Source organism: Bombina bombina, chromosome 1, assembly GCF_027579735.1.
Source record: "Bombina bombina isolate aBomBom1 chromosome 1, aBomBom1.pri, whole genome shotgun sequence".
Taxonomy (NCBI): Eukaryota; Metazoa; Chordata; class Amphibia; order Anura; family Bombinatoridae; genus Bombina; species Bombina bombina.
Genome location: NC_069499.1, coordinates 279,570,649 through 279,583,838, shown reverse-complemented (window position 1 = coordinate 279,583,838; position 13,190 = coordinate 279,570,649). Strand labels below are relative to the sequence as shown.

General features: G+C 39.2%; 1 protein-coding gene across 1 annotated transcript in view; it reads right to left on the bottom strand.

Annotated features, from left to right (window-relative positions):
* Window positions 1–13,190, bottom strand: part of DPP10 (dipeptidyl peptidase like 10) — a gene marked incomplete at its 5' end in the record, with an annotated part of 707,293 nt that overhangs the window by 87,552 nt on the left and 606,551 nt on the right. The window contains 2 exons of the mRNA XM_053698006.1: window positions 7,045–7,152; window positions 9,399–9,437. Of these exons, the coding sequence (XP_053553981.1) occupies window positions 7,045–7,152; window positions 9,399–9,437 (147 nt within the window). The remainder of the gene's footprint in view (window positions 1–7,044; window positions 7,153–9,398; window positions 9,438–13,190) is intronic.

The window sequence follows — 13,190 nt, the reverse complement described above, 5'->3', positions numbered from 1 at the left end:
CTTATTGGTGGCTACATTTAGTCACCAATAAGAAAGCGTAACCCATGTACTGAACCAGAAATGGGCCAGCTGCTAAGCTTTAAATTCCTGCATTTTAAATAATGATTGCAAGAGAATGAAGAAAAAACAGAATTTATGCTTACCTGATAAATTACTTTCTCCAACGGTGTGTCCGGTCCACGGCGTCATCCTTACTTGTGGGAATATCTCTTCCCCAACAGGAAATGGCAAAGAGTCCCAGCAAAGCTGTCCATATAGTCCCTCCTAGGCTCCGCCCACCCCAGTAATTCGACCGACGGACAGGAGGAAAAAAACAGGAGAAACTATAGGGTGCCGTGGTGACTGTAGTTAGAGAAAATAATTAATCAAACCTGATTAAAAAACCAGGGCGGGCCGTGGACCGGACACACCGTTGGAGAAAGTAATTTATCAGGTAAGCATAAATTCTGTTTTCTCCAACATTGGTGTGTCCGGTCCACGGCGTCATCCTTACTTGTGGGAACCAATACCAAAGCTTTAGGACACGGATGAAGGGAGGGAGCAAATCAGGTTACCTAAACAGAAGGCACCACGGCTTGCAAAACCTTTCTCCCAAAAATAGCCTCTGAAGAAGCAAAAGTATCAAATTTGTAAAATTTGGCAAAAGTGTGCAGTGAAGACCAAGTCGCTGCCTTACATATCTGATCAACAGAAGCCTCGTTCTTGAAGGCCCATGTGGAAGCCACAGCCCTAGTGGAGTGAGCTGTGATTCTTTCTGGAGGCTGCCGATGATGCTTTTAAGCCAAAAGGAAAGAGAGGTAGAAGTCGCTTTTTGACCTCTCCTTTTACCAGAATAGACGACAAACAGAGAAGAAGTTTGTCTGAACTCTTTTGTAGCTTCTAAGTAGAATTTTAGAGCATGGACTACATCTAAATTGTGTAGCAAACGTTCCTTCTTTGAAACTGGATTCGGACACAAAGAACGTACAACTATCTCCTGATTAATATTTTTGTTGGAAACAACCTTTGGTAGAAAACCAGGCTTAGTACGCAAAACAACCTTATCTGAATGGAACACCAGATAGGGCGGAGTACACTGTAGAGCAGATAACTCAGAAACTCTTCTAGCAGAAGAAATAGCAACCAAAAACAAAACTTTCCAAGATAACAACTTAATATCTATGGAATGTAAAGGTTCAAACGGAACCCCTTGAAGAACTGAAAGAACTAGATTTAAACTCCAGGGAGGAGTCAAAGGTCTGTAAACAGGCTTGATCCTAACCAAAGCCTGAACAAATGCTTGAACATCTGGCACAACTGCCAGTCGTTTGTGTAGTAAGACAGATAAAGCAGAAATCTGTCCCTTTAGAGAACTCGCAGATAATCCTTTATCCAAACCTTCTTGTAGAAAGGAAAGAATCTTAGGAATTTTTATCCTACCTATTCCATGGGAATCCCTTGGATTCACACCAGCAGATATATCTTTTCCATATTTTATGGTAAATCTTTCTAGTTACCGGTTTTCTGGCTTGAACCAGAGTATCTATCACAGAATCTGAAAACCCACGCTTTGAGAGAATCAAGCGTTCAATCTCCAAGCCGTCAGCTGGAGGGAGACCAGATTTGGATGTTCGAATGGACCCTGAACAAGAAGGTCCTGTCTCAAAGGTAGCTTCCATGGTGGAACCGATGACATATTCACCAGGTCTGCATACCAAGTCCTGCATGGCCACGCAGGAGCTATCAAGATCACCGAGGCCCTCTCCTGTTTGATCCTGGCTACCAGCCTGGGAATGAGAGGAAACGGTGGAAACACATAAGCTAGGTTGAAGGTCCAAGGCACTACTAGTGCATCCACTAGAGTTGCCTTGGGATCCCTGGATCTGGACCCGTAGCAAGGAACCTTGAAGTTCTGACGAGACGCCATCAGATCCATATCTGGAATGCCCCATAGTTGCGTCAACTAGGCAAAGATCTCCGGGTGGAGTTCCCACTCCCCCGGATGGAATGTCTAACGACTCAAATAATCCGCTTCCCAGTTTTCCACACCTGGAATGTGGATCGCAGATAGGTGGCAGGAGTGATCCTCCGCCCATTGTATTATTTTGGTCACTTCTTTCATCGCCAGGGAACTCCTTGTTCCCCCCTGATGATTGATATACGCAACAGTCGTCATGTTGTCTGATTGGAATCTTATGAATCTGGCCTTTGCTAGCTGAGGCCAAGCCCTGAGAGCATTGAATGTCGCTCTTAGTTCCAGAATGTTTATCGGGAGAAGAGACTCTTCCCGAGACCATAGTCCCTGAGCTTTCAGGGATTCCCAGACCGCGCCCCAGCCCACTAGACTGGCGTCGGTCGTGACGATGACCCACTCTGGTCTGCGGAAGCTCATTCCCTGGGATAGGTGGTCCAGGGTTAGCCACCAATGGAGTGAATCTCTGGTCTTCTGATCTACTTGAATCACTGGAGACAAGTCTGTATAGTCCCCATTCCACTGTTTCAGCATGCACAGTTGTAATGGTCTTAGATGAATTTGCGCAAAAGGAACTATGTCCATTGCTGCAACCATCAACCCTACTACTTCCATGCACTGAGCTATGGAAGAACGTGGAACAGAATGAAGAACTTGACAAGCGCTTAGAAGTTTTGACTTTCTGACATCTGTCAGAAAAATCCTCATTTCTAAGGAATCTATTATTGTTCCCAAGAAGGGAACTCTTGTTGACGGAGACAGAGAACTTTTTTCTATGTTCACCTTGCATCCGTGAGATCTGAGGAAGGCCAGAACGATGTCTGTATGAGCCTTTGCTTTTGAAAGGGACAACGCTTGTATTAGAATGTCGTCCAAGTATGGTACTACTGCAATGCCCCTCGGTCTTAGAACCGCTAGAAGGGACCCGAGTACCTTTGTGAAAATCCTTGGAGCAGTGGCTAACCCGAATGGGAGGGCCACAAACTGGTAATGTTTGTCCAGAAAGGCGAACCTTAGGAACTGATGATGTTCTTTGTGGATAGGAATATGTAGGTACGCATCCTTTAGATCCACGGTAATCATAAATTGACCTTCCTGGATAGTAGGTAGAATTGTTCGAATGGTTTCCATTTTGAACGATGGCACCCTGAGAAATTTGTTTAGGATCTTTAAATCCAGAATTGGTCTGAAGGCTCCCTCTTTTTTGGGAACTACGAACAGATTTGAGTAAAATCCCATTCCTTGTTCCGTCATTGGAACTGGGTGTATCACTCCCATCTGTAACAGGTCTTCTACACAATGTAAGAACGCCTGTCTCTTTATTTGGTTTGATAAGTGAGACATGTGGAACCTTACCCTTGGGGGTAGTTCCTTGAATTCCAGAATATAACCCTGAGAAACTATTTCTAGCGTCCAGGGATCCTGAGCATCTCTTGCCCAAGCCTGAGCAAAGAGAGAGAGTCTGCCCCCCACTAGATCCGGTCCCGGATCGGGGGCTACTCCTTCATGCTGTTTTGTTAGCAGCGGCAGGCTTCTTGGCCTGCTTACCCTTGTTCCAGCCTTGCATCGGTTTCCAGGCTGGTTTGGTCTGTGAGGCATTACCCTCTTGCTTAGAGGATGCAGAATTAGAGGCCGGTCCGTTCCTGAAATTACGAAAGGAACGAAAATTAGACTTATTCTTGGCTTTGAAAGGCCTATCTTGTGGTAGGGCGTGGCCCTTTCCCCCAGTGATGTCTGAGATAATCTCTTTCAATTCTGGCCCAAAAAGAGTTTTACCCTTGAAGGGGATATTAAGCAATTTTGTCTTGGATGATACATCCTCTGACCAAGACTTTAGCCAAAGCGCTCTGCGCGCCACAATTGCAAACCCTGATATTTTCGCCGCTAATCTAGCTAATTGCAAAGCGGCATCTAAAATAAAACAGTTAGCCAACTTAAGTGCGTGAACTCTGTCCATAACCTCCTCATATGGAGTCTCTCTACTGAGCGACTTTTCTAGTTCCTCGAACCAGAACCACGCTGCTGTAGTGACAGGAACAATGCACGAAATGGGTTGAAGAAGGTAACCTTGCTGTACAAAAATCTTTTTAAGCAAACCCTCCAATTTTTTATCCATAGGATCTTTGAAAGCACAATTATCCTCGATAGGAATAGTAGTGCGCTTGTTTAGAGTAGAAACTGCCCCCTCGACCTTAGGGACTGTCTGCCATAAGTCCTTTCTGGGGTCGACCATAGGAAATAATTTCTTAAATATAGGAGGGGGAACAAAAGGTATGCCGGGCTTCTCCCACTCCTTATTCACTATGTCCGCCACCCGCTTGGGTATAGGAAAAGCGTCGGGGTGCACCGGAACCTCTAGGAACTTGTCCATCTTGCATAATTTTTCTGGAATGACCAGGTTGTCACAATCATCCAGAGTAGATAACACCTCCTTAAGCAGTGCGCGGAGATGTTCTAATTTAAATTTAAATGTCACAACATCAGGTTCAGCCTGTTGAGAAATTTTTTCTGAATCTGAAATTTCCCCATCTGACAAAACCTCTCTCATGGCCCCTTCAGATTGGTGTGAGGGTATGACAGAAAAATTATCATCAGCGCCCTCCTGCTCTTCAGTGTTTAAAACAGAGCAATCGCGCTTTCTCTGATATGCAGGCATTTTGGATAAAATATTTGCTAGGGAGTTATCCATTACAGCCATCAATTGTTGCATGGTAATAAGCATTGGCGCGCTAGAAGTAGCCTCCTGCGTGGGTAAAACTGGTATAGACACAGAAGGAGATGATGTAGAACCATGTCTACTCCCTTCATCTGATGTATCATCTTGGGCAACTTCATTATCTGTGACAGTACTGTCCTTACTTTGTTTGGACGCTATGGCACAATTATCACATAATTTTGAAGGGGGAGACACATTGACTTTCATACATATAGAACATAGCTTATCTGAAGGCACAGACATGTTAAACAAGCTTAAACTTGTCAGTAAAGCACAAAAAACGTTTTAAAACAAAACCGTTACTGTCTCTTTAAATTTTAAACAGAGCACACTTTATTACTGAATATGTGAAAAAATATGAAGGAATTGTTCAAAATTTACCAAAATTTCACCACAGTGTCTTAAAGCATTAAAGGTATTGCACACCAATTTTCAGAGCTTTAACCCTTAAAATAACGAAACCGGAGCCGGTTACAGTTTTAATCCCTCTACAGTCCCAGCTACAGCCTTTGCTGCGACTTTACCAAGCCCAGAGGGGAATACGATACCAAATGACGCCTTCTAGGAACTTTTCCAACTATCTTCAGATCCTCACACATGCATCTGCATGTCTTGCTCTCAAAAACAACTGCGCAGTAATGGCGCGAAAATGAGGCTCAGCCTACAACTGGGAAGGCCCTTCCTGACTGGAAAAGGTGTCTAACATAGTGCCTGACGTTAAAAAACGTTCCCCAAGTTTATAAGTGTGAAATACCAGCATAAACATGTATAAAATGCCCAAATAAAGCAATCGATTTTGCCCATAAAAGTGTCTACCAGTTTTATAGCCCATATTAAGCCCTTTATTCTGCTTGAGACTAAGAAATGGCTTACTGGTCCCCATGAGGGGAAATGACAGCCTTCCAGCATTACACAGTCTTGTTAGAAATATGTCATACCTTAAGCAGAAAAGTCTGCTAACTGTTTCCCCCAACTGAAGTTACTTCATCTCAACAGTCCTATGTGGAAACAGCAAAGGATTTTAGTTACTGTCTGCTAAAATCATCTTCCTCTCACAAACAGAATTCTTCATCTTTTTCTGTTTCAGAGTAAATAGTACATACCAGCACTATTTTAAAATAACAAACTCTTGATAGTAGAATAAAAAACTACAACTAAACACCACATACTCTTAACCATCTCCGCCGTGGAGATGTTGCCTGTGCAACGGCAAAGAGAATGACTGGGGTGGGCGGAGCTTAGGAGGGACTATATGGACAGCTTTGCTGGGACTCTTTGCCATTTCCTGTTGGGGAAGAGATATTCCCACAAGTAAGGATGATGCCGTGGACCGGACACACCAATGTTGGAGAAATTGACAATAGGAATAAATTAGAAAGTTGCATAAAATGTTGTGCTTTATCTGACTAATTAAAGAAAAAAGTTGTGTTATGTATCCCTTTAATGTCTTTTGAACACAATCTAGCCTAAATAATGAGACTCCTTGGCAGCCTTATGAGAGTCAGTGAATCCAGTCTATTAACTTTTAAATGTTTTAAAACACAATGCATGTTCAAAATATGGTGCAGAATGTCACTAATTATTCAAGCCGGACAGATAGCTCAGCATGCTAAGGCACTGTGGCTGAGCTCCAAGGGTTGCAGGTTCGATCCCTGGCGAGGTCCACTCAGCCTTTCATCCTTCCGAGATCAATAAAATGAACAGCGCCTTGAGACCCTTACGGGTGATTAGCCGCGCTTTACAAGTACCCAATCCAATACAATTCAAAGGATTAACCAGTAAGAAAGTGCTTAGTTTCATGAAAAGCTTAAAAGGAAAGACTTGGTGAATCTCTCTACCCTTAGTAAATGTAGTCCAATAATGGAAAACTGGGTAAAATTGTTGAAATGAGTTAATGTGAACCAAATTATTTTAAGTCTATCTATGTTGCTTTAATTGCCTCATGTAAAATATCCAGAAGACAATAAAATATAGTGCCATCAAAAGCTTGAAAATGCTGTTAATCTGTAGTCAGGCTTGTGTGTCATCAACATTATATTCTACAGTAAGTGTATGCAAAGTGTATCTTGTAGGACATTAGCAGATATCTGAATAATAACTTACAATACAGACAGAAATTATAATAAAGTATTTGTATAGTTAAGATCTGCAAATAAAAAAACAAGCATTTTGCATGATTGATCTAATTTATGTAGCACAATAACAGTAAGTGCCCAATAGATAGAAACTTACTTTTTATCTCATTTACAAGTAGATCATGCAGACAAATGTTATAAAAACTCAATAATGCCAGAAACCCTTGTTTTAAAGCAATTTGATTGCATTGGTCACTACTGTATAACATTATTCTGTAAAAATATAAAATGCCCCCACTCACCTGCACATTAAACATAGCGATGTGGTGGAATTCCCCACGCCCACCCTGCTTCACTGGTACTGTCAAAAAGAACCTATTGCCGTCATTAGAAAACACAGGCTCCTCGTTCTGCGAGCACAAAAAAGCAATGAGATAACAGGTGTCAGCAGTAAAATCAATCATTTAATAAGATGAAATAAAAACAGGTTGAAATAACAGTTGAAACTATTTTGGATTAAAGGCAACAATGCTAATGAATTTGAGCAAGATAGAGAACCAGAAAACGTTTACACTGAGCAGCACTGATAACAGGCGTGGATATGAATGCAACAAAAACACGCTATAATGACTTGGAGTCCCCATAATGCACAAGATAAAGATGTATATGATTTCTGTATCATTTCTAGTTGGCTATAAGGACATTTTGAAATTACAAAGCTCTCTAAAACAGTGTTGAGAATCCTGAATCAAATAAGAAATGGTTAAAAAAAAGAGGTAAAAGAAAAGAAACTAGATGGAATATAGACAAACATCTGACGGCAACAACAGAGGAATGGTCATAATGGGGCAGTCTACTCCAGAATTTTTATTTCCCACTTTTGCACAACCATCACAGTTATATTAATATATATTTTACTTCTGTGATTACCTTGTATCTAAGCCCCTATGACTGCCCCATTATTTCAGTTCTTTTAACATACTTGCATTTTAGCCAATCAGTGCTGATTCCTAGGTTAATCCACAGGAGTGAGCCGATTATTATCTATATGGCACACATGAACTAGAGCTGTCTATTTGTGAAAAACTGCCCAAATGCACTGAGAAAAGAGGAGGCCTTCAAGGACTTAGAAATTAGCACATGAGCCTACCTAATTTTAGCTTTCAACAAAGAATAACAAAAGAACAACGCAAATTGGATGATAAAAATAAATTGGAAAGTTGTTTTAAAGTGCATGCCCTGTCTGAATCATAAACTTTTAATTTTGACTAGACTGTCCCTTTAAGAGGGTTAACTAGAATCCATTCATAAAAACAAAATACATTTATTGAAAAAGATACTGGAAATTGATATTACACATAAAAAATAAGTTTAATAATATATAGTATTCAATGACAAACATGAAAAATAAAAGACACAATATTAATAATATGAGATCATGACTGCTTTAATAAAATGTTTTAATGCAATGGATGGCAAACCAGTAGACTTTGTATGGAATGACAGGGACAAACAAATAAAGGAATTTAAGAATGACTGGGGTCAATAAAGTTTATGCAATATGGATAGACCAGGGGGGTCTCCTGGTGCTAATTTAATGACAAAAAAGCTTATTCTGTAAGTTTACGGTTGTGTCACCTGAAAGTGTGTTGTATAATCACGTATAGTTACAAACTGGCTATGTGTGCTACATATTTACAGGACTCATAAGAAATGTATGTCTGGGGTTTTGCAGTTTATCTCGGCCAAAAGAGGGATTGCCTGGTATTTTGGGACTGGACTGTTTAGTCAGAACCAGCCTGATATACTGCAGGAAAGTTCTTATCTATGAAAGGCATATGATGAGCAAAAATAGGCTGCTCCTAGGGTGGAAACTAGCTATAGGACAAGCTATTATACTAATATTTATTCCCAGGTTGAGCGATTCTCTCTTTTTGTATATGTCAATTGTGACTGGCATTTAAAAAAACTAAACATAATAATAAATTAACTGTCTTGTACACTGGGCATTATTTATAAAAAATGGAACATATTTGCATGCCTAAGTCTGAGCATTTTTTAATCCAAAGAAGTTTTTATTTTGCCATTATACTATATGGTTTTAAATGATTGCCCTAGTGGCAAAGGCTGTATTCTATACAAATATACAAAATATAATATTAATGTTTGAATGGCACTTATGGTCTAAATATCCATTGTCAATGAATTGGGTAAAACATAGACACAATCTGCATTCTCAGATAGAACGTCCTTATGACATTACTGGGAAATTTATATAAAAAAAAAGGCAAGAAATATGAACAGACATTTATTATATCTACTTTTTATTTTACTATGCAGCGTAATACAGACAATCTACACTGTCTAGAGATTTATGTGACTGATGGACCCAATTTAAATAAACATCAACCATGTTTTTCAATACTTAAACATTACTTGTAGCTTAGCGATATTCCTGCATTTAAAGATTATGGATTCATTTACATGAAGATATGCAAATTCCAGAAATCAACTTGCAAAGAATGCTGATTTGTAAACTAGTCTGAAGAAATTCAATCAAACGTGAAAATACTTAGCAAGCACTTGTATCTTTTTACATATTAAACATAATGCACATTTGAGAAAAGTACTACGGTTGTTAAGCAACACAAATTACCTGTTTTGAAAGCCACACTTCCGATGTTATTTCATATTTCTGAGAAAAATTGGGGGGAAAAAAAAGATATGTGTGTGTTTGACAAAGTACTTAATGCGGCACAGGCTTTTGCTCTTCATATATTATACACACAGTACATATAATTTTTGCTGATCCTGTTTGAAACCATCTTCCATGTAAGTATCATTTATTTTGTATAATAAATTGCTTGGCACTGTATTTTTTTTATTTCTTTAATAGTGTCCTTTGGAGGTTTTAGGTCAAATTTTACATAATATATCAAAGTTGAGGTAATAATATTTCTAAAAAGAGATTTCAGAACCATTATTCATAAAATGATACAGGCTTTTGTACTTTGAAGACTTAACGCTTTGAGAACTATAAAGTAATCAGTGGTTCACACACACAATTTGACATACACCATAAACAAACACACTACACACAGACATACTATTAAACCCTTTGAGAACAACAAATCAGTCAGTGTTTCATACACACCACATGCACAAACAGCACAGACACCACAATCCCACACCACACACAAACACACACACACACTAGTAGTTAATCACTATTCCCTCTGCACTTCATACACACACAAATATTCAGGCACCATGACATATTTAACAGCTTGCAGTGTGCACTTAATAAACCATATATACAGCAGAACACTCTTCATACAATAAGGATTTATTGGAATTGCACTTATGCAGGTGCATCTCAACAAATTCAATAAGACTCATCATTCCATATCACCACCTGGAAACTGCAAGATAGATTGAAAATTCATGTGAAATCTTAAAAAAAAAAGAACCTATATCTTTCAAAGCAACAACTGAAGGCAAGTTAAACCAAACTCTGAAAATAGAAAATGTAACACCTTAATAAGATCCTTAATGTTGACAATTCCTACACTAAGCGGTTAGCTATAACATTGTTCTCTCCCTTGGCCCCATTGACTCCATTCATATACATAACAGCTAAGATCATTTGAATTCTAATCCCACTCAGTGACCCCCAGCCCTCAGCTAAAAGAGACTTTGCGTATATAGGAGACGCATCTAACGTCAAGTAAATTAGGAAGGAACCTTTAACATGTTACAAAGCTGGGATCCTTCTGTGTACATTGAGATGGTATGTATGCACTGATTTTCTCAGACAAAATGTGAATACTATACCAGTTTATAAATATCTTCCTCAAGGATTAAATGAGAAAGTTCATCCTACAGGGAAGCGCTAGTATAACAACAGCCATGACAGTCAACTCCAAATGTGTTATTGTTTAAAAAGATAGATAAACCCTTTATTACCTTGTATGTAAGCACCTTTTTTACAGCGCCCTGATCACATGGCCATTTATTTATTAACTTGCATTTTAGGCAATTAGTGCAGTGTCATCCACAACCCACGGGCATGAGCACAATGTTATCTATATGATCCACATGTTTCTCTTGTTGTGAAAAGCAAATTAAAAAAGCATGTGATAACAGGCTGTCTGTAGTTGCTTAGAAACAGGCAGAAATTTAAAGGTTTAAATGTAATAAGTATATTAATCTAACAATGTTGGTTGTGCAAAGCCGGGGAATGGGTAGTAAAGGTATTATCTATCTTTTTAAACAATAACAATTTTTGTGTTGACTGTCCCTTTAAACATCCTAATGCTGATATGGAAAGTATACGATGATGGATAGAGGTCATTTATAACACAATAAGGAAATCAAACATGTTATTGCAAAGATAGGGCTTGACTGAGGGGGGTAGTTATCAACGTGTCTATTTTACCTGTCTTCGCCGGCCCAATACGCCCGCCTAAGCTCGCCTCACATCACCGCCGCGGACCTGCAAAAATTTGCCTAAGTTATCAAAAAAGCTGTCAAAAAGCCGCACACCAAGTACGGGGCGATGAGCAGCGGACTGTGAGAGTTATCAATCATCCGATCTCGCTGCTCTTCGGCTTTTTAACAGCTTTCTTGCTAGCCTGTCACTAAGCACCCACACTAAACTACACTGTTCTACCCCCTATACCGGCGCCCCTGGAGCCCCCCGCAACTAAATAAAGTTATTAACCCCTAAACCGCCACTCCTAGACCCCGCTGCAACTCTTATAAATGTATTAACCCCTAAACCGCCGCTCCTAGAACCCGCCGCAACTCTTATAAATGTATTAACCCCTAAACCACCGCTCCTGGACACCGCTGCCACCTACATTATACCTAGTAACCCCTATCCTGCCCCCCCTATACCGTCGCCCTCTATAATAAAGTTATTAACCCCTATCCTGCTGATCCCGCACCTCGCCGCAACTAAATAAATAGTTTAACCCCTAAACCACCGCTCCCTGACCCCGCCGCAACCTATATTAAATTTATTAACCCCTATCCTGCCCCCCACTACACCGCCGCCACTGTAATAAAATTATTAACCCCTAAACCTAAGTCTAACACTAACCCTAATACCCCCTAACTTAAATATTATTAAATAAATCTAAATAATATTTCTATTATGAACTAAATTAATCCTATTTAAAACTAAATACTTACCTTTAAAATAAACCCTAATATAGCTACAATATAAATAATAATTATATCGTAGCTATCTTAGGATTTATTTTTATTTTACAGGCATCTTTCAATTTATTTTAACTAGGTACAATAGCTATTAAATAGTTATTAACTATTTAATAGCTTACCTAGCTAAAATAAAGAGAAATTTACCTGTAAAATAAAAACTAACCTAAGTTACAATTACACCTAACACTACACTATACTTAAATAAATTATTCCTATTTAAAACTAAATACTTACCTGTAAAATAAACCCTAAGATAGCTACAATATAATTAATAATTACATTGTAGCTATCTTAGGATTTATATTTATTTTACAGGTAACTTTGTATTTATTTTAGCTAGTTAGAATAGTTATTAAATAGTTATTAACTATTTAATAACTACCTAGCTAAAAGAAATACAAAATTACCTGTAAAATAAATCCTAACCTAAGTTACAATTAAACCTAACACTACACTATCATTAAATTAATTACATAAATTAACTACAAATAACTACAATTAAATACAATTACATAAACTAACTAAAGTACAAAAAATAAAAAAATAGGTTACAAACATTTAAAAAATATTACAACAATTTTAAGCTACTTACACCTAATCTAAGCCCCCTAATAAAATAACAAACCCCCCCAAAATAAAAAAAGTTAAAAAAGTTCAAAGCTCTTTTACCTTACCAGCCCTTAAAATGGCCTTTTGTGGGGCATGCCCCAAAGAATTCAGCTCTTTTGCCTGTAAAAGAAAAATACAACCCCACAACATTAAAACCCACCACCCACATACCCCTAATCTAACCCAAACCCCCCTTAAAATAACCTAACACTAATCCCCTGAAGATCATCCTACCTTGAGTCGTCTTCACTCAGCCGAGCAGCGATGGAACCGAAGAGGAGACCCGGAGCGGCAGAAGTTATCCTCCAAGCGGCGCTGAAGAAATCTTCCATCCGATGAAGTGATCCTCCAAGCGGCGCTGAAGAAGTCTTCCATCCGGGCGATGTCATCTTCCAAGAGGCGCTGAAGAAGTCTTCTATCCAGGCGATTTCATCTTCCAAGCGGGGTCTTCAATCTTCATCCCGCCGACGCGGAACATCCTTCTTTACCGACGGACTACCAACGAATGAAGGCTCCTTTAAGGGACGTCATCCAAGATGGCGTCCCTTCAATTCCGATTGGCTGATAAGATTCTATCAGCCAATCGGAATTAAGGTAGGAAAAATCTGATTGG